Genomic DNA, 27473 nt, shown 5'->3' with positions numbered 1-27473 from the left:
CTAATTTATTTTGAGACCTGAACATAAGCACCGTTTGTTATAAAAACAAACTTTAAAATTCCCGTTATATACAGTATAACCATTATGTTCATACACCATGGAAAGACATCAAAGTATGTTATTATTATTATATTCTACTAAAATGTAAGACGACTTCCTGTTAGTACTCTAAAAAGAACTCACTTTTCAGTCAAGGAACAGTTAAAATCTGTCTTTATATCATTTAATAGGAATCTAATTCTGCAGTCATAGAACACTACATTAAACATTAGCTAAAGTCACTGGGCAGTTGAGGAACGGCAGGATATTCTATATTCTATAGCTGCATAACGTATCCTTTCAACCTGCCTAAGTAGGCAGAGAGTAGAAAGAACATTAGGAATACTTTAGGAAGAGCAGCCAGCTCAGCAGTTAAGAATGAAAAAAACTCACAAGGGAATCTGATCTCCCTAACTGTATATTAAATAGCACGAGAAAATACCTGATAGGAAAGAAAGTGCTGGGTTTTCTCCTTATTCTTTGCTCTTTATGCAAATGCTGATAGGACTATTCTAACTGTGTGATAGTCATGGTTACTAAATACTATTGTAACTATCAGCATCAATTTTTCCAACTAAATTAGTTGGTAATTTCAAAGTATACTCACAAATAAATAGAACCTCTATAGTACTATAGGTCCTCAAGCCTTTGCATGAAACCCTTAAAGCCGAATGTGCTTTAAATTCTGAATTTTTCCAGGTTTTACAAAGTACCATGTGCATATGCCATGTTTTGGGGGTTTTTTTAATAAATTTACTTGTTTATTTATTTTTGGCTGCGTTGGGTCTTCGTTGCTGCGCGTGGGCTCTCTCTAGTTGTGGCGAGCGGAGGCTACTCTTTGTTGTGGTGCGCGGGCTTCTCATTGTGGTGGCTTCTCTTGTTGTGAAGCATGGGCTCTAGGTGCGCGGGCATCACTAGTTGTGGCTTGCGGGCTCTAGAGTGCAGGCTCAGTAGTTGCAGCTCGCGGGCTCTAGAGTGCAGGTTCAGTAGCTGTGGCGCATGGGCTTAGTTGCTCCATGGAATGTGGGCTCTTCTCAGACCAGGGCTCGAACCCGTGTCCCCTGCACTGGCAGGCGGATTCTCAACCACTGCGCCACCAGGGAAGCCCTATGCCATGTTTTACACAACATTCCCTGCAGAGTCTGTGGAAGCTCCCAGTTATTAAACCTATCAGTATTTCTTCAGCAAAAAGTATGAAAATTTACACTTCGATAAAACTGTAAATATTTTTATAGCTATTCAAATTTGTTTTGCCACCAAATGAGTATGCTGCAAACTAACAAAACAGTTTTGATACTCAGTTTTTATTTTCAAAATTTCATACGAGATTGTAAACCTATAATAACTAACATTCAACTAGCATTTTCATATCTTTAACTGAATTAAATTATAACACCTTAGGAACTGAGGCTTAACACAGTTAAGTGAACATAACACACATTTAATAAGAACCTAAAAAGCAGGTCTCCTTCATCACTCCAGAAATGCATAACTAAATCCACTGACTAAAATGAAAACCCACCAGTCCACATTGACATAAACAAATGAATAAAATAAATAAGAAGAAAGGAAAGTTCTTCCTTATGGTAGAATGACAATAAATGTAGAAGAAATATTAGGTTTAGAAAAAAATCACTTTCTCAAGAATCATCAATAAACGCTGAAACTAGTCTGTTGAGGAAAAAGGCTATTCACATAGTCTCAAATGTCTCTTCACAAGTTGCTTTTTAATTATGAAGGGGAAAATATTAACTTTCTCTGGCAGATATTACCTTAACCAAGTGATCAAAGTTAACGTTAACAGTAATGAGGCAGGGAGCTCCCTGGTGGCGAAGTGGTTAAGAATTCGCCTGACAATGCAGGGGACACGGGTTCGAGCTCTGGTCCGGGAAGATCCCACGTGCCGCGGAGCGGCTAGGCCCGTGAGCCATGGCAGCTGAGCCTGCGCGTCTGGAGCCTGAGCTCCGCAACGGGAGAGGCCACAACAGTGAGAGGCCCGTGTACGGCAAAAAGAAAAAAAAAAAGTAACCCCCCCTCTCTGCAACTAGAGAAAGCCCGCGCCCAGCAACTAAGACCCAATGCAGCCATAAATAAATAAATAAATAAATAAAATTTATTAAAAAAGGAAAAAAAAAACAGTTATGAGGCAAATTGACATGTGTCCCAATAGGATGGGCTAGGATAGCAGAAGCCCAAAATTACTTCTGTAGCATTTCTGCTAAAAGATGATTAACCGACTCTAGTCATGAAGAAAACACCAGATAAATTCAAAATGAGGGATATTCTACAAAATAACTGACCTGTACTCTTCAAAAATGTCAAGGTCATAAAAGACAAAGACTGAGGAACTGTCAGAGATTAAAGGAGTATAAATACAGAAAACAACTAAATGTAATGCATGATCCTGGATTTGTCTCCTGGACTAGAAAAATTTTCTCTTTGGCAATAATGGACATTATTAAAACAATTAACGATATTTGAAGGCCTCTGGATTAGAAAGAGGTATTGTACCAATGTTAATTTCCTGATTTTGATAACTGTGGTTATACAAGAAAATATCTTCATTTTTTAGGAAATACACTGACATATTTTGGGGTAAATGGTCATCATGTCTACAATTTACTCTCAAGTGTTTCAGAACAAGAAAATACGAACATACAGAGAAAACGATAAAGCAAATGTAGTAAAATATTAACATTTGGGGAAGCTAGGAATTCTTCCCCATACATACAGGAATTCTTTGTATTATTCCTACAACTTTTTATAAGTCTTAAATAATTTCAAAATAAAAAGCTTTTAAAAAATGTTATTGCCAATGTCACTAATAGCTAGACCTAAGAGAGCAGTCCCCTCCACTAGTGCAGTGAGGCTCGTTAGTCCAGAAACGCTTCATGTCAGCAGAATATCCAAGGAATCAGTGCACAGTAGGCTAAAGAAAAAAGGCATATCAGAGAGTATTACTGTTACAAGAGCAGGATACCTATGGATACTTTCAAGCAACACTTCAAACTGCAGTAGTTAACTGATTATGGGAACTATGAGCAAAATAAAAAGGACTGGCTTGGTGGCAACTGAAAATTCAATAGCTTTCACTGAACACAGAAGTTTAGCTGGACAAACAGCAAGTTGCAAAAGAGAGTTCAAAATAGCAATGATATGGCAAATGATTATAGCTGAAATCCTTTTTGTTTAGAACTTGGAAGGAGTCTGCTATCTTCTATTGAACTCTGCAGCTCTCTTCATTTAGGTACTAAGCATACAGTGAGCATGGTGTATGATATTGTCTTCAAACTTGAAGTCAAGTCAAAAGTCAAAGTTATCAAACCGTGGGAACATCTCACCACTAGTAATTACTGAACCAAATAGGCTCAGGCCAAGTCCCTAAATGGAGCGTCTGTGCCCCCCTGAAGGAAGACACAAATAAACTACTACTCTTCTGGAATATGTGGAAGGCAGATGGCAAACAAGACTAAGAATTCTGAGGTTTATATATTATTTTCAGGATCAAAAAAATTACTAAACATCTTAAAAAGGAAGAAAATTCTAATATATGCTACAACATGGATGATCCTTGAGAATATTATGCTAAGTGAAATAAACCAGTCACAAAAAGACAAATACTGTATGATTCCACTTGTATACGGGACTTAGAGTAGTCAAAATCATAGAGGCAGAGAGTGAAATGGTGGTTGCCAGGGACTAGGGAGACGGGAGTTACTGTTTAATGGGCATAGAGTACAGTTGGTTTCAGTTTTACTGAATGAAAGGAGTTATGGAGATGAATGGTAGTGATAGCTGCACAACATTCTGAATATATTTAATACACCTGAACTGTACATTTTAAAATGGTTAACATGGTAAATTTTATGTTATGTGTATTTTACCACAATAAAAAGAATTGGTGGGCTTCCCTGGTGGTGCAGTGGTTAAGAATCTGCCTGCCAATGCAAGGGACATGGGTTCGATCCCTGGTTGGGGAATTGGGATTCCCACAAGCTGTGCAGTATGGCCAAAAATATAAATAAATAAACAATTCATTTTTAGCCTCTTAAATTTGATTTTGACAATAAATGTGTGTTTAAAATAATAATAATAATAATAAAATGTGTGTGTTTATTTGTGTGGCTTTTTTTTTTTTTTTTTTTGAGAGACCATTCCAAATCTAAAGGACAGAAATTATCTCAGAGGGACTTCTCTGGTGATCCAGTGATAAAGAATCCATCTTCCAATGCAGGAGACGCGAGTCTGATACCTAGTCGGGGAACTAAGATCCCACATGTCGCAGGGCAACTAAGCCCGCGCCCCCCAACTACTGAGCTCGCGCACCTCAACTAGAGAGCCCTCATGTGCAAACTACAGAGCCTACACGCTCTGGAACCCACACCACAACTAGAGAAGAGAAAATCGGCACGCCACAACTAGAGAGAAGCCCGCGTGCCGCAACAAAAAGCCCACATGCCGCAACAAAGACCCGATGCAGCCAAATAAATAAATATTTTTAAAATATGCAAAACAATATTAAAAAAAGAAATTATCTCAGAGACCAATTAGCTTATGTCTAATCAAACTGTCCTAACAATACCTCATGTTAATTGTAGAAGCTGTCTATCCGGGTATCCATACCTGTCAGAAATAAACTAAGAAAGAGGTTTTTTTTTCTAAGTACTTTTTTCTGAACACTTTCTTTTTAAATACTGTAATGCTAATAGCCTAACTCCAGAAAAGATTACTGTTTCATTTAGAAAGTATCAAAAGAAAGGAAGAAAGTTAATGCTAACTAAAGATCTGACATAGGGACTTCCCTGGTGGCGCAGTGGTTAAGAATCCACCTGCCAATGCAGGGGACACGGGTTCGAGCCCTGGGCTGGGAAGATCCCACATGCCGCGGAGCAGCTAAGCCCATGCACCACAACTACTGAGCCTGTGCTGTAGAGCCTGCGCTGTAGAGCCTGCGAGCCACAACTACTGAGTCTGCGCGCCTAGAGTCCATGCTCCACAACAAGAGCAGCCATTACAGTGAGAAGCCCACGCACCGCAGGGAAGAGTAGCCCCCGCTCACCTCAACTAGAGAAAGCCCATGCACAGCAACGAAGACCCAATGCAGCCATAAATAAATTAATTAATAATAATGAAAAAAAAAAAAGATCTGACATAGTACTAATTTTGTAGGAAATTATTCACATAAAAATGAAAGAGAATAAACAAATCATTCTTTCTCATTCTTTCTATTTATTTATTATCTCTGAAACAGTTAACTAACTCTTACATAAGACTCACTTTGTAACAAACAAATAAAATAATACTTGAACTAAAATACCTTTTAAGTTTCAGATGCACTCCTGTGGAAACAAACAAATTAGATACCCAATTTATCTGACATGCCAAAGAAAATCATGAAATCCGCGAAACACATGTTTTGTATTTTAATTGTGTGTGTAATTTTCCTTCAAATATCAACATTTCTTAATATATCAGTGCTTAATATCAACTAATCCTAAAAATAAGTATATCAAATCTAGTAACGACTTTTAATTTTTGCTATTATAGAAGCCAATAATTAAGATAAACTCCCCAAATCTGAGTCTTACTACATATTCAGCAGCTAAAATATTGTGTACTAACAAAAATATGGCCTGTGGCCTAGAAAATCTAAAAATTTTACAAGCTGTGATAAATGTTTTTTACTCAACTATTCCATTTGTTCTATGATAAGCAATATCATTATAGACTTTCAAAGATATTGTAGGAAAACCTAGGCATTCTAAACCACTTATTTCCTTTTTAACCAAAGAACTGGGACACTCAACCTACAAAGAGAAAAACACTATGAGAAAAAAAGATGTAAATTAAGCATATCCCATAAATCATCCTCAGTAATTTTTAAATTTTTAAATTTTTAACTATATAATTTTGAAAACATACAGAAGTAGAGTCACTGTAGAGAAAGTGCCTTGAAGTATTTCTTATAAGTCCATATTTAGGCAATTTTAATATCTGAAAATGAAACAATATTTACTCCCTTTTCAAAACAACAAAAAGAAACTTAAAAACTTAAAACCACTACAATCCAAGCCTGAGTCTCATTTATGAAGTGAATGTTTCAGTAAAAAAATTAGTTACCGGCTTCCCTGGTGGCACAGTGGTTAAGAATCCGCCTGCCAGTGCAGCGGACCAGGGTTTAAACCCTGGTCCAGGAAGATCCCACATGCCACGGAGCAACTAAGCCTGTGTGCCACAACTACTGAGCCTGTGCTCTAGAGCCTGCAAGCCACAACTACTGAAGCCCGCACACCTAGAGCCTGTGCTCAGCAACAAGAGAAGCCATCACAGTGAGAAGCCCGCACACCGCAACAACTAGAGAAAGCCCGCCTGCAGCAATGAAGACCCAATGCAGCCAAAAATAAAATAAATTAATTAAATTTAAAAAAAAATTAGTTACATTTCCTTTCAAAGAAGCAAAGATGTGTTTCTCTGAGTTATTTCATATACTTTATTAATTCTTGGTAGTTTGGATACCAACTTTTCATTTTTTAATTATCCTGGGCATTATAAATGCATTTTTAAAAAAATCTGTATATGACTCTGCTATTCTCCAGAAAACAGACCCAATTCATTTATTTCCTTTCTTTGACAGGTATTTTCCTGGAAGAAAGACAAAATTATTATTGCCAGGTCTCGAGCACAAGACAGTACTATTGAGCCATCAGAACCAAGTACTGGTTCCTTTCAACTTAAGATTCTTAGACCTGGGGCTTCCCTGATGGCGCAGTGGTTGAGAATCTGCCTGCTAATGCAGGGGACACGGGTTCGAGCCCTGGGCTGGGAGGATCCCACATGCCGCAGAGCAACTAGGCCCGTGAGCCACAACTACTGAGCCTGCGCGTCTAGAGCCTGTGCTCCGCAACAAGAGAGGCCGTGATAGTGAGAGGCCCACGCACTGAGATGAAGAGTGGCCCCCGCTTGCCACAGCTAGAGAAAGCCCTCGCACAGAAACGAAGACCCAACACGACAAAAATAAATAAATTAATAAACTCCTACCCCCAACATCTTCTTTTAAAAAATTTGAAAAAAAAAAAAAAAAAAGATTCTTAGACCTTTGATGACAGCAACCAAAGAAACAAGAAGAGTTACATGCTGTCAATGACAGGATGAGCTCAGGAATTACAGACTACCTGAATTCGGATCCCAGCACTACCACTAGCTAAATTACCATGGAGATTTACTTAACTTTTCTAAGCCTGTGGTATGTATGTATGTATGTATGTATAAATAAACAAACAAACAGGGTCAACAAACTGTACTTCATAGGGGTTGAAAAGATTAAAAAAGATAAAATTGGCACAATGCCTCACACATATTAAGTACTCAAAAAATGATAGCTAATACGTTATTTTCTAGAATCTAACATTTAATTCTAATTTATAACATATGTGGCGGAAAAAAAGCTTTTTCCCTTTTGGATGGTTAAAGCGAGTAGAAAAATCTAAAAATGAAAAGGAGAAAGTGAAAATTGATGCATGGCGCAATACTGCAAACTTCTTACGCTAATCCAGCAAAGATGGTTTACCAAATTCAGTTGGTTACTGAATTTAAAATCCACATCTATTACAAAAATAACTTAAAATTCAAAGATACATAGGACTTCCCTAGTGGTCCAGTGGTTAAGACTCTGTGCTTCCAAAGCAGGGGGTGCAGGTTCGATCCCTGGTGAGGGAACTGAGATACCACATGCCGCATGGTGGAGCCAAAAAAAAAAAATTCCAAAATACATAGGTTTGTGTTATTTTAAATGGTACACGCCTACTACTCATCAAAAATCTTCTTTTAAATTTAAGTGTTTTAAGTGATGGCTATTTCCTCTAATATTACCCTAGTAAAAATAAATTTTAAATATCCAAGATCAACCCTGATAAAGATTAACTTTATATCACTTTAACTGTCTTCCCCGTCTTAGTTGTAAATATTATTAAGGTTATGTATAAGAATATACTTTTGCAGATAATTGAAATTAAATCCTATCTTTTGGGACTTCCCTGGTGGCTCAGTAGTTAAGAATCTGCCTGCCCAGGGCTTCCCCGGTGGCGCAGTGGTTAAGAATCCACCTGCCAATGCAGGGGACATGGGTTCGATCCCTGGTCCAGGAAAATCCCACATGCCACAGAGCAGCTAAGCCAGTGCACCACAACTACTGAGCCTGCGCTCTAGAGCCCACGAGCCACAACTACTGAGCCCGCACACCACAACTACTGAAGCCTGTGCGCCTAGAGCCTGTGCTCCACAATAAGAGAAGCCACCTCAATGAGATGCCTGCACATCAAAACGAAGAGTAGCCGCCACTCACCACAGCTAGAGAAATCCCACACACACCAACAAAGACCTAACACAGCCAAAAAAAAAAAATGCTGCAGAGCAACTGAGCCTGCGCGCCACAACTACTGAAGCCTGCGTGCCTAGAGCCTGTGTTCCTCAACAAGAGAAGTCACCACAATAAGAAACCCGCACACTGCAACGAAGAGTAGCCCCCGCTCACCGCAACTAGAGAAAGCCCACACGCAGCAACGGAGACACAGCACAGCCAAAAAAATAAAGTAAATAAAAAATAAAAATCCCATCTTTAACATAAATACTATTATTGTAATACAAACAGGTTCAAAAGAGAAAGGTTCAAAGAGACTGGACAAGCCAAAACAATCTTGACAAAGAAGAAAAGAGCTGAAGGAATCATGATCCCTGATTTCAGACTATACTACAAAGCTACAATAATCAAAACAGTATGGTACTGACACAAAAACAGACACAGAGATCAATGGAACAGGATAGAGAGCCCAGAAATAAACCCATGCACTTATGGCCAAATAATCTACAACAAAGGAGGTAAAAATATACAATGGAAAAAAGACAGTCTCTTCAATAAGTGTTGCTGGGAAAAATGGACAGCTACATGTAAAAGAATGAAATTAGAACAGTCTTTAACACCATTTACAAAAATAAACTCAAAATGGATTAAAGACCTAAATGTAAGATAGGAAACCATAAAACTCTGAGAAAAACAATTGGCAAAACACTCTTTGATGTAAATCATAACAATACTTTTTTAGATCTGTCTCCTAAAGCAAAGAAAATAAAAGCAAAATTAAACAAATGGTACCTAATTAAACTTAAAAGCTTTTTCACAGCAAAGGAAGCCACTGACAAAACAAAAAGAACCTACTGAATGGGAGAAAATATTTGCAAATATTTGGTTAATATCCAAAATATATAAACAGCTCATACAACTCAGTACCAAAAAAACAAAAGACCCTCTGCCATTAAAAAATGGGCAGAGGGCTTCCCTGGTGGCACAGTGGTTGAGAATCCTCCTGCCAATGCAGGGGACACGGGTTCGAGCCCTGGCCCAGGAAGATCCCACATGCCGTGAAGCAACTAAGCCCGTGCGCCACAACTACTGAGCCTGTGCTCTAGAGACCGCGAGCCCCAACTACTGGAGCCCGCACACCTAGAGCCCGTGCTCCACAACAAGAGAAGCCACCACAATGAAAAGTCCACGCACCGCAACAAAAAGTAGCCCCCGCTCACCGCAACTAGAGAAAGCCGACGCACAGCAACAAAGACCCAACACAGCCAAAAAAAAAAAAAGAAAAAGGGCAGAAAATGTGAACAGACATGTTTCCCAGAAGGAAATAGAGATGGCCAAAAGGTACATGAAAAGATGCTCAACATCACTAATCATCGGGGAAATGCAAATCAAGACTACAATGAGGGTGATACCTCACACCTGTCAGAATGAACACAAATAACAAATGTTAGGGAGGATGTGGAGAAAAGGGAACCCTCGTACACTGCTGTTGGGAATGTAAATTGGTACAGCCGCTGTGGAAAACAGTATGGAGGTTTCTCAAAACACTAAAAATAGAACTGTCATACGATCCAGCAATTCCATTCCTCAGTATATATCTGAAAAAAAGAAAAACACTAATTCAAAAAGACACATGAACCCCAATATCATAGCAGCATTATTTACAATTGCCAAGACATAGAAGCAACCTAAGTGTCCATCAACAGATAAATGGATAAAGAAGATATAGTACATATATACAATGAAATACTACCCAGATGTTGTATTTTAATACCTACAAATTAAAATAGTTAACTGTAAAACTTCTGTTGCTGAAGTATCAGTTAGGAAAATAGACTCTGCCAGCTATGTCAGGTCTTCTGGCAGTTAGCTGTAAAATCTTTACCCCATTTAAATTCTACCCTAATTCTGCCCCCAATTATTATGTTGCCTTATGGAACTTTCACTCTGCTACAAAAAAAAAAAAAATCATTGGTCAAACTCTGTTATTGCTCATAATTTAAGGTCAGTTTAGAAAAAAACTGATGAGACATTAGAGACTGCAGTCATGCCAACTTTATTCTAGAGTCCACGTATGAAAACTATCAGCCTCTAATATTATTTGAAAGTAACCAAGAATGAAAAACAGTTACCCTGGCCAAAAACTATTCAGGATATATGAATGAGCACTTCCTTGTGATAATGGGGGGGGGGGAGAATATCAACAAAAAACAACAAAAATCTCAAAGTGAAATACTGAATATGTGCCTATGTGGGAAAAGAAAGATTACATGTACTTTAAATGAGAATACAAATGAGATATGACCCAAGTCTTCAAACATTGCAATAATCTTTTTAAGAACAGGATAAACAGGAAAGTCCTGATCTACAAGGGCCGTATGACTAGGAATTATTCTTATAGTCTGTATTCTCTGCATCATAAAGGGAGTCCAGGGAGATGGACTCCAGCCCTATTCTTTGAATTATTTTGAGGCAAAATACTTCCCATGTTTACATTTTTTCCAATAAATGAAAAATACAGATAATACTAATACATATTTGTAGCACTTACTGAAAATATTAAATAACAGATCTCTAAAATAAACATTTGAAGGAAACAGATTTTTAAAACTAATTCAACTGTACATTCTAAACCCAAGAAATAGTCCTTGCTATTTAAAAAACAGTGTATCACAGAAGGAGGTGTGTAATGATACCAAAATGTTATTTGACAGTACCAGGGAGAAAAATCCAACCTGCCACCTCCATTGTCCATCTTGACTACCACAACTGCCTAACCAGGCTTCCTATTTCTCCTTGGCTCCTCTCTAATCCTTCTCCACATACAAGCCAAAGTCACCACTGAAAAATGAAAATTAGATAATGAATTTACTCTGTTTAAAATCTTTCAACAGCATTTCCCATTTTCCTAGACTAAAATTCAAACTCTTCATCTTTCTACCATGGCCTAAAAGGCCCCGCAAGATCTGGCTCCTGCTTGCCTATCTAACCCCTCGTCATGCATCTCTCTCCCTAAGTTACTATAGGCCACACCAGTCTCCTTTTTGATCCTGTAAAATACCAAGCTCTTTCCCACCTTCCAGCCTTTGTGCTTTCTGTTCCTCTTCCTGCAATTATTCACAAATCTGCCTCATTTTAATTCTTCAGATGTCACCTTGTAAGAAAGGCTCCTTACCCCTCTAACACCTTAACCCCGTGACATTTATCATAATCTCTATCTTGTGCCTTTATGTATTTACTACTTATTTATGACCTGTCTTCTCAACAAGTAAGTGCCAATAGAGGCAGAAATCCAGATGCCTTGTTCATGGTTACAAGATACTATGATATTCTCTTAACCTAACCTAATCTTCATAAATACAACATGTATAAGCTAGATTACAGAATGTAAGGTGTCCTACATACTTTGCTCAACATCTCCTTTCAACACTACTAAACAGTGTTCAAATGCCAGAAGACATGAGAAAACCATAAGAATATTCAAAAATCAGCTGGTGAATATTTTATCTTGGCTCATTTCAGGAGTGTTACAAACTTGCCTTCTCCTTAAACTTATGATGTCTTTAAACTTATTTTAACAGTTGCCCAAGAGAAAAGCACTAGGCTGAGTTGCCTCCCTGGATGGTTAAATGGCCTCCCTGCCTCATTCGTTAAGTGTACTTGGCAACATAAGAGGCATTACAGCATATAATTTGCTTCACATATAGCCCTTTTATTTTAGTAGCCAGTTTTTTTTTCACACAGGATTAGAAAAGAACTGAATGAATCATTTCCCCAAAAACACTGTAAAGAAAATCTCTAAAGATGCAATATGAAGAATTTTGAATTTAAATTATCAATACTTTTTTCTACAGAAATGTCATCATAAAACATTGAAACCAGATAATCATTTTCTCTTTACTACTGTAACCTGCTTAAACAAAATTATAGATCAAAAGTTCTTAGGTTTAGTGAAACATGGTATTTTTTAGGGGACATGTTACTCATTAACACTCCCACCCTTAATACACTAAAGATTTAAAGTATCGATAAAACTTTCTTGCTCAAGAAAACTATAAGGCACTCCTATCAAGGAAATATATTGAATCTATTAAAAAGCAAAACAAAATCAAGCATATAATACCTCTGGTGAATCATTTAATATATATCATATAATACGTTACCTAAGGGTTAAAATGGGGCTTCTTTTCCTATATCTTTCTTTTTTTTTAAATAAATTTATTTATTTAATTTATTTTTGGCTGCGTTGGGTCTTCGTTGCTGCGCACAGGCTTTCTCTAGTTGCAGTGAGTGTGGGCTACTCTTCGTTGCAATGCGCGGGCTTCTCATTGCGGTAGCTTCTCTTGTTGCGGAGCACAGGCTCTAGGCGCACGGGCTTCAGCAGTTCTGGCTCGTGGGCTCTAGAGCGCAGGCTCACTAATTGTGGCACATGGGTTTAGTTACTCCGTGGCAGGTGGGATCTTCCCGGACCAGGGCTCAAACCCATGTCCCCTGCACTGGGAGGCGGACCCTCAACCACTGTGCCACCAGGGAAGCCCCCTATATCTCTTTATGACAGCTTCTGCTTTCTTTTACTACTTACTTTTCATTTTAAGTGTTTCCTCTTACCTGATTTAAATTTTGTCGTCAAACAAAGCAAACGTAGCTAGATACCCCAAAAACTCCAACTGTCAAGAATGAAAGTAGGGCTTCCCCGGTGACACAGCGGTTAAGAATCTGCCTGCCAACACAGGGGACACAGGTTCGAGCCCTGGCCTGGGAAGATCCCACATGCCATGGAGCAACTGAGCCCGTGCGCCACAACTACCGAAGCCCACACACCTAGAGCCTGTGCTCCGCAACAAGAGGAGCCACTGCAATGAGAAGCCCACACACCACAATGAAGGGTAGCCCCCACTAGCCACAACTAGAGGAAGCCCGCTCACAGCAACAAAGACCCAACACAGCCAAAAATTAAATAATTAATTAATTAATTAATTAATTAATTTTTAAAAAGAATGAAAGTAGTAGGAGTAATGTGGCTGGGAAATGCAACCCTAAACAGTATCAGTGAGCTCTTACATGTGTCTCTCTCTTCTGGATTGCTACTTTGATCGCTACCTGCTTAATCATCTATACTCCCCTCACAACACTTTCCCCACAAAGGATTATAAAACATTATTAGCCAGTTCTCAAGTCTTCAGAGCTCAGTACAGCACTTATGCCAATCTTAAATAAGATAGAATATATATGCCCCAAATAACCTCAGCCTTCATCACCACTCCACCACCATGGGCTCAGTAGGATGACCGTCAACCAAATATAAAGTTCAGTGGCCACAGGAATGAGAGAGGACTACTCAGGTTGCTGAATCTTCCCCTCCTCCTCTTTTTTGTACAGTGTAGCCCACTTGACTGGGCCTCTCAGCCTCTGTCCCTGCTCCTTACAGTTGGCTCACACCTATGTTTACCACACATTTGGTCACTGTGCCTTGGCCACCTGGCTGCTCTTCTAAAGAGTACCTCCATTATGAGACGAATTCCCTTAGCCCAACCACAAAGGAATTGTGAGCTCTATGCCATGCCTTTCCAGCCACAATGACTTATCCACTGCCCAAATTATTACTATCCTTCTTGTTACTGCCTATATGCATTCTGTATACCTTACTTCAAATTTGGATTTTTTAACCCAGCCAGTAGTTGAGCATACACCATTGTATTTATGCTCTTGTCCTATAATAGGGTAAGTCTGTGAATACTGGGACAGTGATCCATACTTCTTCCATACCCTAACACAGTTAGCGTATTCATATTCAATGAATATCTTTTATTACACAACTAGTGTGAAGATAATCTATCCTAATTTTATTATTTTACGGAGAACAATCCACAGAATTTCAAAGTTGAAAGGCAGCTCAATGTGATCAATTCTCTCTTAAAAATGAAAAAGTTGGGGCTTCCCTGGTGGCGTAGTGGTTGAGAATCTGCCTGCCAATGCAGGGAACACGGGTTCGAGCCCTGGTCTGGGAGGATCCCACATGCCGCGGAGCAACTAGGCCCGTGAGCCACAATTACTGAGCCTGCGCATCTGGAGCCTGTGCTCCGCAACAAGAGAGGGAGGCCACGAGAGTGGCCCCCGCTTGCCGCAACGAAGACCTAACATAGCCAAAAATAAATTAATTAATTAATTAAAAAAAAAAAAAAGAAAAAGTCTTGAGAGGAAATATGGTTAAGAGCAGAGACTTTCAGAAATCATGAAAACCTTGGCTTGAATTCCAGTTCTGCAATTTTCTAAGTGTAAGGCTTTGGGTGATATATTTAACCTCTGTGCAACTGTTTCCTTATCTATGAAAAAAATATCTATTTCAGCAAAGCTGATACAAGGATTCCATGAAATAAAGGATAAGGATTCTGTGAAATAAAGTTAAAAACTTAGCATGCCTGTCGTAAGGAGGTATTCAGTAAATAACTCAATAAGTAATGTTATTATTAGAAGTATATACCATCAAACAAAGCACTTAATCTCTGTTTATCTGCTTCCTTAATCCTAAAATAGGAAAAATACCTACCTTTCAGCTATTTTGATAGAGAAAAACATGTTAAAAACACTCTGCATTGTACTTGACACACAACTGGCACTCATAAAGAGGGACAATATGGTTATTAAACAATAGCTATTTTACGTTGTTACTCTCATTAGCATCTACTATAATTCTTTGTATTTAAGTATTACGTTTTTTTTTCCTTTTTGGCTGTGCCTCGTGGCATGTTAGTTCCCCAAACAGGGTTTAAACCAGCGCCCCCTGCAGTGGGAGCACAGAGTCCCAACCACAGGACCGCCAGGGAGGGCCCAAGTATTACTTTATTAATGTCACATTTTTTTGGTAAATCTTTTATACAACAGGTTCCTTTAAACAATAATGAAATATTCATTAGCTACAGAAGTTCACTGCTTCTCCAACACAATTCTCAAGATAATTACTGAGGACGTGACTCAGTTGAATCTCACAGGAATCTCTCTCCAAACACCTTAACTAGATGTTATCTGGTAAACAACAAATTCTATAATTTGTGACCTAAATAAGTAAAATGGGCTGAAAAGATTTCAGGACTCAGTTCACTTAAGTGACAGGATGATAAATGCAACCCACAGTAATTTTAGTACTTCTGACTGTATTAACTTCCTTCTGATATTGTCATTTAATTGTTCAGAGTTTTCTTTTCACATATAATTCTTTGCTTTAAGTAATAGCTCCCAAACTTTCCAATATCAAAGCTACTGTTTAAAAAATGTCTGAATTCACAAACCTAGAAGATCTTACACAAAGAATGGTATGCTGCTTTCTAGCGTACACCAATACAGAGATAAAAGGCAAGGACAATAAGGCCAGACCAAGCTGCGGTTTGGGTGGAGAACGACAGACAATAAAAGAGGAAATTAAGTAAATTACCTTTTCTCCCTTCTCCCTCAGACTACCCCCAACTCTGTCCCTTTACCTTTTGCTACCACTATTCTTTCCTACATCTGTACTACTCCTATGAAATATGACCACTAGAATGGAAAACTAGGATGACAAAAGTATTTCACTTAGTGCTATGTATTTCCACACACCAGCTGCAAAGAAAAGAACAGGTTCTAACTCAAACTTGTTCTGAATACATTAAATGAATATAAATGCTCAGGCATTTTAAGCCATTGATATTAGTCATATTATTTACTTACTTGATGATCCCTCAACTTTTATAAGTTAGAAACCCAAACAACCAGGGTTCTTAGAAACTTTTAAATGAAAATAATAGGTAAGGCTCTAAATGAGAGCTAAAATGTCTGGGTCCCAATGCTCAGGCATTTTAAGCAATTGATATTAGTCACCTATTTACCATAACAAGCAAAAAATCTATTATGACAAGTTAGCAGAAGTACATTTTATATATTCCAAATTAACTGCCCTTAAATGATGCTTTTCACTACCCAAACAAGACACTTTTTCTACTTGGAATTCAGTGATTAAAAGACAATTTGCCTATATAAGAAGCAGTAGAGTGCAGCAGTTTAGAGCATGAGCTGCCTGTGTCTGTATTCCCCCTCTATCACTTATTAGCTATGTTGCCATGGGCAAGTTTCTTAATTTTTCTGTGTCTAAAACTCCTCATCTGTAAATGGGGATAATACATAAGAGAATCTACCTTATTATTATTGAGTTAATATATGGACAACACAAAGAATAGTTCCAGGTGGTTTAAATTATCTATACATTAAAAAAAAAAAAAACAGGGCTTCCCTGGTGGCGCAGTGGTTGAGAGTCCGCCTGCCGATGCAGGGGACACAGGTTCGTGCCCCGGTCCGGGAAGATCCCACATGCCGTGGAGCGGCTAGGCCCGTAAGCCATGGCCGCTGAGCCTGCGCGTCCGGGGCCTGTGCTCCGCAACGGGAGAGGCCACAACAGTGAGAGGCCCACGTACCGGGGTGGGGGGGGAACAAATCATTAGGAAAATTAATCTGATACCTGAACAGGTAATTGAGAGAAATGCAAGTGGCCAGTAAGCATACAAAAAGAAGCTTGGCTTCCCTAATAATTAAAGCACTGCAAACTGAAACAAAATACAATGCTTTTGCTTTGGCAAAAATTGAAAACATTGATATTATACAATATTTGGAAAAGGTATAAGAAAATGGAAATTCTGATATACTACTGGTGGAAATGAAAACTAGTACAATCTTTTGTGGGGAAATTTGAAAATGCATATCAAAATTTTAAAATGTGCAAACTTTCAACAAATGATTTTACTTCCAGAACTATCCTGCATGAATAATCACAAAAATCTGTGTATTACATAGTACGTAATGATTCTACCTTTGTCTAAAAAACAAACTCTAGTTATACCCAGATGTTTATTTATAGTACATACAAAAAAAAAGTATGAAAGATTATACACCAAACTACTAACAGTGGTTACATCTAGGGAATGGGATTAGAGAAAAAGTAAAGAGGGAATGGGTCTTTTTATTTTCTATACTTCATTATCACCTAAAAATTTTTTTCATGATTCTGTGTTACAACTTTAGGATTCTAAAAAACAAAGATTCTTTTAAAGAAATAAAGTCTAGAAGCAAAAACAAGTCTTAAAATACAAAGCAAAGTCAATACAAGTTTATCTTACTACTTCCTACAGTCAACTATTGGTGCTGTTTCCCAAATTCCTTTTGTAGATACTTGGAAAGATCACATTTCCTAGAGGTTGGGAGAGACCATGAGACTAAATAGTGAGTCTTCTACTTCTACTGCTTATTAGTAGTAGAAGTAGAAGCAGCCTATTAGCTATTTAGTGTACAAATCTGACTTAGTACAAATCCAAGAGTACTGTCTTGCTCTTAAAAGGTCTTAGCAAGAATCAGTAAAACTGAATTTCTCATAAACCTAAGTAAATGGACAAAATAATGATTCCTAGAGAAGTGCTGGATAAATGGAAAAAGTTGGTGATAAAGGCTAAAGTGAATTTAATTTAACATTCTTGATAACATTTCATCAAGCTAACACACTGGTTTAGCAAAAGGAAAAAATAATTAAACATCCCAGAAAAGTTATCTCCCACAAAAAAAACTCCGTTTCCATAAGTAACATGAATAAATTCATTCTCTGACATCATTTGACTGTTCTTAATCTTGCCTTTCTTGTCATCATGATATGGCCCTTTGGGTAGTAACTAAATATAAAAAGTTACTCTTCACACTAGACTGGCCCCTAGGGGTTCTAATCACTAACAACAGATGGAAACACTGAAAATGTATCCTCCACTAAGTATGTCATCATCTCCCTTCTGATCTAACTGGTGTTCCTTTCCAAAACTTAAGCTTTGAATCTTCTATGAAAATTTTTATTATCCACCAACATATGAATGCTATACTCCAAACCAAAACCGAAAATAATCTGCTGTCATTTATAGCAAAATAAGAAATCATAACTAAGAAGTAGTTCAGTCTAGGAAATTATTCCTGAATGATTAAAATGCCAGTAAGATTTTCAGATGCTTGAAATATTCCAAGTGTTTTATACCTGCAGGCTAACACTATATATATTACATTAATGCTTTGCTTTGAAGGTATAATAGACTTCATTTACTCATCTGTAAAATAAGGAAAAAATAATAGTAGTGATCAGTCTATTTAGAGGATAATGAGATAACACAGTAAATATGTAAGGCATTTAGTGGATATAGTAAAGGCTTAAGAAATATTCATGTCTCCTCCCTTACTCCCCCAATACAGATTTACTCACTAACTGCAGCCACTATCAAATTATATAAAGTATCTTAAATCTAACCTCTTTTAAAACATTTGATTTTCTGAATTTTTACTTCTTTGTAAAGTTAAAAGCACAATAAAAGTTGAACAAGACAGAGGTCAGCAGATACAGCCATAAGTAGTAGGGGCCAGATTGTGTAGGATATTTTAAATGATTTGTGACTGAGTGAGATTCTGAGATTCTGATTGTGATTCTGAGTCACATGGAGAGGCACCAGAGAGTTTTAAACAGAAAAACGTGATGATCTGACTTAAGTATGAGAAGGGTGACTAAGGATACTATACTGAAAAGTTAATGTAATAAAGCAAAAGTATTAGAGAAAACAAAAGTTACTCAAAAGCTACAAGTGAGAGAAGATGGCTTTTAGATTAACATGGTAGCAGTGGAGGTGGTAAGTAGTCAGACTAGATATATTTTGAAGGTAGAGTCAATAATTTTTTCTATCAGACTGGATGTGAGTGCGGGAAAAAAAAAAATGAAGAGACAGGATATATTCAATTTGGGGCCTGAACAACTAGAATGACAGAACTGCCATTTGCTGAGTTGGGTAAGACTACAGGAGGAACAGGCCTACAGAAGAAGCTCAGGAGTTCCATTTTGGACACGCTAAGTTTGAGATGACTATTAGACATCTAAGTAGAGATGCAGAATACTCACTCAGCTGGCTACACGCAACTTTATTTCAAGGAAAGAAGTTTAGGATGGAAATTAATTTGAAACTTTTCAGCCTCTAGATGTTATTTTTAAAGCTATGAAACTGGATGAGATCACCAAAGGAGTAAGTGTAGACAGAGAAAAGGACCAAGGACTGAGTCCTGGGACAACATACCATTTAGAGGTGAGGGACATAAGGAAGAACTATCAAAGGAGATAGAGAGGCAGAAGGAAAACCAAGAGTGTGGTATCTTAGAACACAAATGAAGGAAGTGTTTCAAGGAGGAAAAAAAAATGATCAAACTGAGTCATGCTGCTGATAGATCAAGATCAGAATAGAGAAATAAACCAAAACACAAGAAGGACATATGCACAAAATATTCAATATAGTACTCTTTATCAAGAGAAGAAAACCAAGACAAGCTAAACATCTCCTAACAGGAATCAAGTAAATACTAACAAATACACTCAATGGAATATTACACAGTTACTGTTTGTGACATATTATTCCATGTTTAAAAGTTTGAAATGTAGAGACTTCCCTGGTGGTCCAAAGGTTAAGACTCCATACTCCCAATGCAGGGGGCACGGATTCGATCCCTGGTTGGGGAACTAAGACCCCACATGCCACATGGCATGGCCCAAAAAACAGTTTGAAATATAATTAATAAATTATACAATCACACCCACACAAAAATATACACACCTTTATTTAAAAATTAGAAGTAAATACACCAAAATAAAACACAGTGTTGGAATTATGGGATTAACAGTATTTTCTCTTTATTTTTCAAAGAAAAACAAAAATACAAAAACAAAGCTTTCCCTAAAAGGTTGGCCTGGAGTGTCTATTACAATTATATAGCTTGGTTCATAGACTATTCTTGTCTACAAAGGCAAAGACTGAAGAAAGATCAATAATGTTGGGAAAAGTCAACTATTTCCTTATTTAAATGAAAGAAAAGAACTAGGGGTTTGGATTATTGGATACATACACATATATACATATATGTAAATGACACACTATGTCATTTGTTAAGTCATGTTTTGCTCTAAATCACACTATTTTGCACTTAAATTGCTGGGACAGAATGAAGGTAAATTATTAAGTATATTTTTGACACTGAAATTTTTAAGGGAAAACTGCCTTAAAAGATAAACGAGAAGACCTTCTGGTGTTAACAAACTGAAATTTCTCAACACCACCTGCATCTAGCCTTCCAGATACAGATGAGGAATTGCCAGAAAGAGATATGTGTGCATACGATCCTTCTATTCCCCCAAACATCCAACTCCATCTAAAACTATTATAGCCAATACCTCTGGCACAATACTTTATCATGTTCCATAATTCTTCCATCAAGTCCACAGTCAACACATTTAAGGTGAGAATGATTACACAAATTTTGTATTATAGCTTGATAATATGTGTAATGAAGTTTAAGTGTTACTTAATATGCTCAAGGCAAGGTTGACGGACAGTGTTGGACACTGGGACTCTAGGTATGTATGTAAACTTTCACATTAGCTCTTCTGGTAATAATTCCCCTAACATCTTATTGCTATGTAACTTGACATATCATACTGACTCTTAAAGGCACGCCATAGTAGAAAACTTGTACCTTACATCTACCAGTTCCTTACAAGGAATTTCTTTAAAGAGAATTTACTGAGGGGACTTCCCTGGTGGCGCAGTGGTTAAGATCCGCCTGCCAACGCAGAGGACACGGGTTTGAACCCTGGTCCAGGAAGATCCCACATGCCGCAGAGCAACTAAACCCGTGCGCCACAACTACTGAGCCTGTGCTCTAGAACCTGCGAGCCACAACAACTGAGCCAACGTGCCACAACTACTGAAGCCCATGCATCTAGAGCCCGTGCTCCACAACAAAGAGGAGCCACCGCAATAAGAAGCCCGCACACCGCAACGAAGAGTAGCCCCCACTCGCCGCAGCTAGAGAAAACCCACAGGCAGCAACAAAGACCCAACGCAGCCAAAAATAAATTAATTAATTTATTTTTTTTAAAAAAAGAATGAGGGCTTCCCTGGTGGCGCAGTGGTTGGGAGTCCGCCTGCCGATGCGGGAGACACGGGTTCGTGCCCTGGTCCGGGAGGATCCCACGTGCCACGGAGCGGCTGGGTCCGTGGGCCGTGGCCGCTGGGCCTGCGCGTCCGGAGCCTATGCTCCGCGATGGGAGGGGCCGCAACGGTGAGAGGCCCACGTACAGCAAAAACAAAACAAAACAAACAAAAAAAAAACTTACATTAAAAAAAGAATGAAATAACGCCACTTGCAGCAACATAGATAGACCTACAGGTTATCATACTAAGTGAAGTAAGTCAGAAACAGAAAGACAAATATATGATAACACTTACACGTAGAATATTAAATAGGATGCAAATGAACTTAGTTACAAAACAGAAACAGACTCATAGAAAACTTATGGTTACCAAAGGGGAAAGGCAGTGGGGGAGGGATAAATTAGGAGTTTGGGATTAGCAGTCACAAACTACTATATATAAAATAGATAAACAACAAGGTCCTACTGTATAGCACAGGAACTATATTCAATATTCTGTAATAAACCATAATAGAAAAGAATATGAAAAAGACTGCATATATGTATAACTGAATCACTTTGCTGTACATCAAAAACTAACACAACATTGTAAATCAACTATACTTCAGTTAAAAAAAAAAGTGATATGGCCAGTTATAAAATTAACTGATTTATACTGACTTCACTCTGTACCTTTTATAGTTAGAATTTACCCATCAGAGACCAATATTCAACTTCTTCTCTTTCACTGTTAAAGAAAGTTGGCCTTTAATGAAGGAAAGCTAGAATAAACATCTCTCCCCACATTTCACACACACACTAATACCAATACCACCACTACAGCAACCCATATGCCACGATAGCTTTTGTAGACAATGTGTGTGTTCCTGAAGAGATGTATGTAAAACTGAAATCTAGTCAAGTGAATTATTTCAAATGCAGGAAGAATCAACTGACATTGACTAGGCAGAATCAGCTGACAAGGGTGACAACTGAGCCATGGACACATGTGAGCCAGCCAAGGAGAAAAAGGTTTATGACATGATGCAGGACGCTGAATTCCTTCAGTGTCCCGGAGAAGCTTCCAGGTAGGGATCCCAATGAGACCATCTGAAATACCATGGGCTCCCTGGCCTCCCAGGCCAAGAAGGATGCCAAGAAGGACAAGAAGGATGAACACAAGAACTAAGACTGGAGGGAAAAGAGTAGCTGAGTCTGCTCATTGGGTGGCATATGGTGGGGCAGGATATAGGATTAGATATGTTATCTGTAACCACTGCAACCTAAATAAAAAGCTTGGCAACTTTTTTTTTTCAAAAAAAATTTTTTTAAACAGAAGCTGACCTTTAATTAAGTTTTACATTATATTGTATCCTTTTATTAAAATTAAGAATTCATGGGACTTCCCTGGTGGTCCAGTGGGTAAGACTCCCTGCTCCCAATGCAGGGGGCCAGGGTTTGATGCCTGGTCCGGGAACTAGATCCCGCATGCCACAACGAAGATCTCACGTGCTGCAACTAAGACCCGGTGCAGCCTAAATAAATAAATAAATAATTTTAAAAAAAGAACAAGTTCAGCTTCATGCCCCTGTTCCAGACCATAAAAAAAAAAAGAAATCACTTATAAACCAAACAAGCACATATTTTTTATAAATTCTAATTTTTGCATACTAACTGTTCTTAGAATTAAGAAATCCAAGAACTAAATAAAGTGGGAAAGAGGGACTCAAAAGAAATAGAGGATTATCCATGACCCCATAGAGAGATGTGATATCAGTCTTCCAGTATTATTTTCCTGTTCAGCTGTACCATTTGCACATGTCTAGTTACATCACTGCATCTATATAATCCAAATTCACACAAGCCCTCTCTAGCCTCCTTGCACTTAATGAAACTGCTCTAGCCACTCCAATACTAGGCAAAGTTTTACACATTTGGAGCCATGACATTTGCGCAACCAGTGCTGTACCAAGATCCTGTCAAGGGTCCTTGCTTCTTTTCAAAGGCTAATCTGGTGAAGACACTAACTCTCTCATGTTCCCAATTAGAGTGAGAAGTTGTTGTCATCATTAATGTGATAGGTAAGGGAACAGACTGTAATTCTAGCTCCACAATTTACTGACTGTGTGGTGAGTTATCTAAATTCTCTATACTTCACTCACTCTATAAAAGGAGCATAACTGAACCTGGAGTAAAGAACTGTCATGAGAATCAAATGAGAAAATACATGTAAAGCTATTAGGACAGTTGCTGGCGCAGAGCAAGCACTCAATAAATACTATTATTATTATTGTTACAGCTCTGAAATCCAATTTTACAAATTTTGGCAACTGGTGCTATGTAATAGTAAAGAAAAAGATGACTAAAATCACTTTTAAACAGTGATTACTTTAAGCCATCCCTTTTAAGGGCCATTATTCTAATATTTTATTTACCAAATAGATATCAAGTTTATTTTTAAGTCAATTGCTCTTTCTCTTACATTTATCAGTTCTGATCACAAAATGATAAGCCTGTCAACAATAAATGAGAATCTATGTTCTAAAAAGGTCAAGAATAACAAAGAACACTAACAAGTCTACGCTCTGAGATTTCTCCTCTTAGAATGACTGCTTGAACTTAACACCTTTTACTCTCTTCATATTTTACAGGGACCCCATGGCCTACTACTAGAGAACTTAAATAGCTAACAGAATATAAAGAACTCTAGAGAAAAATCATTCACTTTTACCCCAAAAGGAATTGTGATGATTAAGAATATTAAAATATCAGTGTCAAAATACATTCAATTCAGAAGTTCAAATTATGTTAACACAACTATCACAAACATAATAGACATTAATCAACAATATCAAAAGCACAAAAGAAAGTTCAAAAACGGTTTCAGTATCTTCCCAATGCAGACTTTTTAAACGGAAATAAACACTGTCCGTGTCTAACATTGCAATGAAAAATTTACTGAAAGTGAATATTACACTTATTAAGAAAAAATAACTGGAAAGGTGTTATGTTGCCCTTTTTTCATTTTTAGATGTATAATCTATTTGGTCATCCTAAACCAAATTTAAGAATTATATGTATGATTCACTCCCCAAAATTTCTAAAAGCAAATCACCAAAAGACTGTTTGAAAAGTAACTGCAAATGAAACGAGGTTTTTCCTAAGGTGTCTGAGAACTAAAATCTAAATATTCTAAGGAAAGGATGACTACCATTTCCCCTTAAGCTTCAGTAAAATGTCAAAAGAACTTTCAGGACTCAAATCTCCTAGAAGTCTGATGTGAGGTCAAAGTTGTCTCAATGACAGGAAAGTCAGTAGATGCCAGATGCCTAAATGAAAAGCTACCAAAAATACTTCTAAGCCCAGCAGTAATTCCAAAAGCATATAAAACACGACTGTCCAGATTGAAAAGATGAAAATATTATTACTAACATACTTCGGAACAAAGTAATACTAACGATAATAACAATTAACAATATTATACAGCATATTAAGCATCTCACAGTTCTGCCTTCCTCAACATTTATTTATTCAATTCATTCGGGAACATTGTGGAATAATGAAAGTAACATGGATTCTCAAAGAGTGATCTACATCTAAAAATGAGGTTCACGTATACGTCCTACAGTTGATGTTCTTTTTACTGTAAGCCAAATCCGCTTCTTTATATTACAAAAAAAAAATCTACAGGTCTGTTTCCAAAGATCTCATAATAGACAGTGTTCACTGGTGATTAAAATGTTATTTTTAATCCTTGCATTACCTCACAGCTAAAAATGTTAAGATACCACACCCAATGTGTCTTTTTTTCCCCCCCGGCGCGGGTGGGGTGAGGTGGTGGGGAATACGAGGTGCGGGGATTCGACACTACACGTCAACGTGAAAGGTTAGTTCCCTGGAAGGACTGGGAAAGGCGCGCAGGTACCGGGCGAAGAGCGGCCGCGTCGCGACAGGCGAGCGCAGGCCTCGGCCTCTGCAGGCTCCCTCCCCGGCCAACCGCAGGAGAAGTAGCCCGGACGCGCCACCCGGGGCTACTCACCGGCCGCAGCGCTGACCAGCAGGACTGTCCACAGCAGCGAGGGCACCCGCCGGAGCCGCCGCATCGACGAAGTCATCCCTGGGCCAGCCAAGAAGCAGGAGAGCAGAGAAAAGAAATACGGAAAGTGAACGAGGGCGGAGAAACGCGGCCGGGAGGCTAGTCCTAGCTCTTGTCGGACTTATCCGGCCCGTATTACAATGCAGTTTGAAAGGACAAATGGCAGATGAGAGGACCGAGCTGCAGAGCTTTCATTCCGCTGCCGAAATTCCCTTCATTTCTCTCCCTTGCGGCTGCGGGTGTTGGTTCGCCCAGGACAGGGTGCCTCGGCCCCCCAAAGTGAAGGCATGTCTGTGGGGAGAAGCAGGGAGACAAGAAGAAAGCCCCGCAGTTATTTCCCTCGTAGTTTCACGATATCAAAAAAATATCCAGGTCTGGGAGAAAACATATCCAGGGTGCAGAGGGGTGGGGAGCGGGGATTCGAGGGGCGCCGAGGATCAGCACAAGTTCCCGACTGCCGGGAAGGGCGAAACCGGGCGGGCGGCGGCGGCGGCGGCGCCCGGCGGCCCGAGGCGCATCGCCTGTGCTCCGGGAGGGCAAGATTCCTTTTAAGTTTCGCTTCGGTGCTTCCCTTACTCCGATTTCGAGCAAAGCAAATCCTCTTCCTCGACTGGATCATAAAAGGTGCTGGCCTCCATGGACAAACCCACGGCCTTCACGCCTTCGCGGAACAATCCTACGAGGGTCCGGCAGGTCCCGGCGGGAGAGCTGAGGGGCGGTGGGAAGCGGGGGAGGGGACGGGTCCTCAGGCTGGGCCCCGAGCTCCCCGAGACAGCGGGCGGAGGGGAGGTGCCGGGAGGCTGGCCCTTTCTAGCTCTCCCGGGTGCGCTCCTCTCTCTTTCTCTTTTTTATTGCTGCCGCTCCATCTTGCCTGAGGTAAATTCCACTGTGAAAGCCTTGTCTTCTCCCGTCAATGGCTCCTCTGAGCGAATCACAACCCCCCCCTCCCGAGGAAGCCGCCGCCGCCGCCGCCTCCTAGCTTTCCCGCAGCTCTAGGCTCCGGGCGGAGCTCGGGCGTCGCGGGCCGAGGGTGGGGGGCGGCGGGAGGGCGGATGTAGGTGGCTGGGGAGGGGGTGGGCAGCAAGGCGGCGAGACACCCCGCGCCCCTCCGGGGAGCACTTCCAGCGGCTCCGGGCAGACCAGACACAAAGGGGGGAGTCGCCGCAGCTGCCAGTCTGCGGCGCTCCCGGTCACCGGAGTCGCCCCGCCTCCGCCGCCGCCTCCGCCTCCTCCTCCGTCTCCGGCTCTTCCCGGCCCAGTCTGTCTCGGGCCCGTGGTGCAGCGCGGGCGGCAGCCGCAGCGGCGGCGGCGGCGGCGGCGGCTGCAGCGGCGCGACGAGGCCGCACTGCGCCTGCGCGCTCGCGGCCCCGCCCGGCCCCGCCCCTCACTCCGGGGCTAACAGGCGGACTCCGCGGCCCTAGCGCAGCCGCTGAGGTCAGAGCACGGCGCGGCCGGCAGCCCGCAATGGATAGCACTGGCCTTTCTCCTTCACACACACACACCTTCCAGACGTCCACGCTTGGGATTTGCGTGCTTAAGAGAGGGCGGCCGCATGTATTGTCCAGCCTTTGGCAAACTCTTCCGAGCTCGATGATTTAGCCTCTGACTCCTCTGGGACTCGAGTATAGCCTCGAAGGACAGAACAACCCCCTTTGTTTCTTGGGGCCCGCGCCTGCCTGTCCGTAGCCCAAAGAATTGGGAAGGACCCACCTTTCGCAGAACCGGAGACCTTGGCCTCCTCGGGCTACCCTCACTGACTCAAACAAAAGCCGGAATTTGGAAAGACCACCCCTATATTGATAATTTTGTTCTAATCGGTGTCCTGCTTCCCTCAAGCACCCATTACCGTAACCCTCCTTAGCTAACAGGAGTACTGAACATTTGAAAGGATGCAAAGCCAGAAAGAACTCATTCTTTTACAATTGTATTCGCTGTCCCGCTGTCTGTGCATATCTGTCTCTGCAGCGCTGTTTCCACTTCGAGGG

General features: G+C 39.8%; 1 protein-coding gene across 1 annotated transcript in view; it reads right to left on the bottom strand.

Annotated features, from left to right (window-relative positions):
* BMPR2 (bone morphogenetic protein receptor type 2) overlaps window positions 1–26779 on the bottom strand; it is a 204893-nt gene extending 178114 nt beyond the window's left edge. Inside the window, exon 1 of the mRNA XM_081242108.1 lies at window positions 25432–26779. Coding sequence (XP_081098234.1) covers window positions 25432–25507 — 76 coding nt within the window. The 5' untranslated portion in view covers window positions 25508–26779. The remainder of the gene's footprint in view (window positions 1–25431) is intronic.
* Between the last annotated feature and the right edge of the window lie 694 nt (window positions 26780–27473).

This window comes from Mesoplodon bidens (genome assembly GCF_964165515.1).
Source record: "Mesoplodon bidens genome assembly, chromosome: 8".
NCBI lineage: Eukaryota > Metazoa > Chordata > Mammalia > Artiodactyla > Ziphiidae > Mesoplodon > Mesoplodon bidens.
Note: the sequence above shows the minus strand (reverse complement) of the source record. Positions and strands in the feature narration are given on the sequence as shown.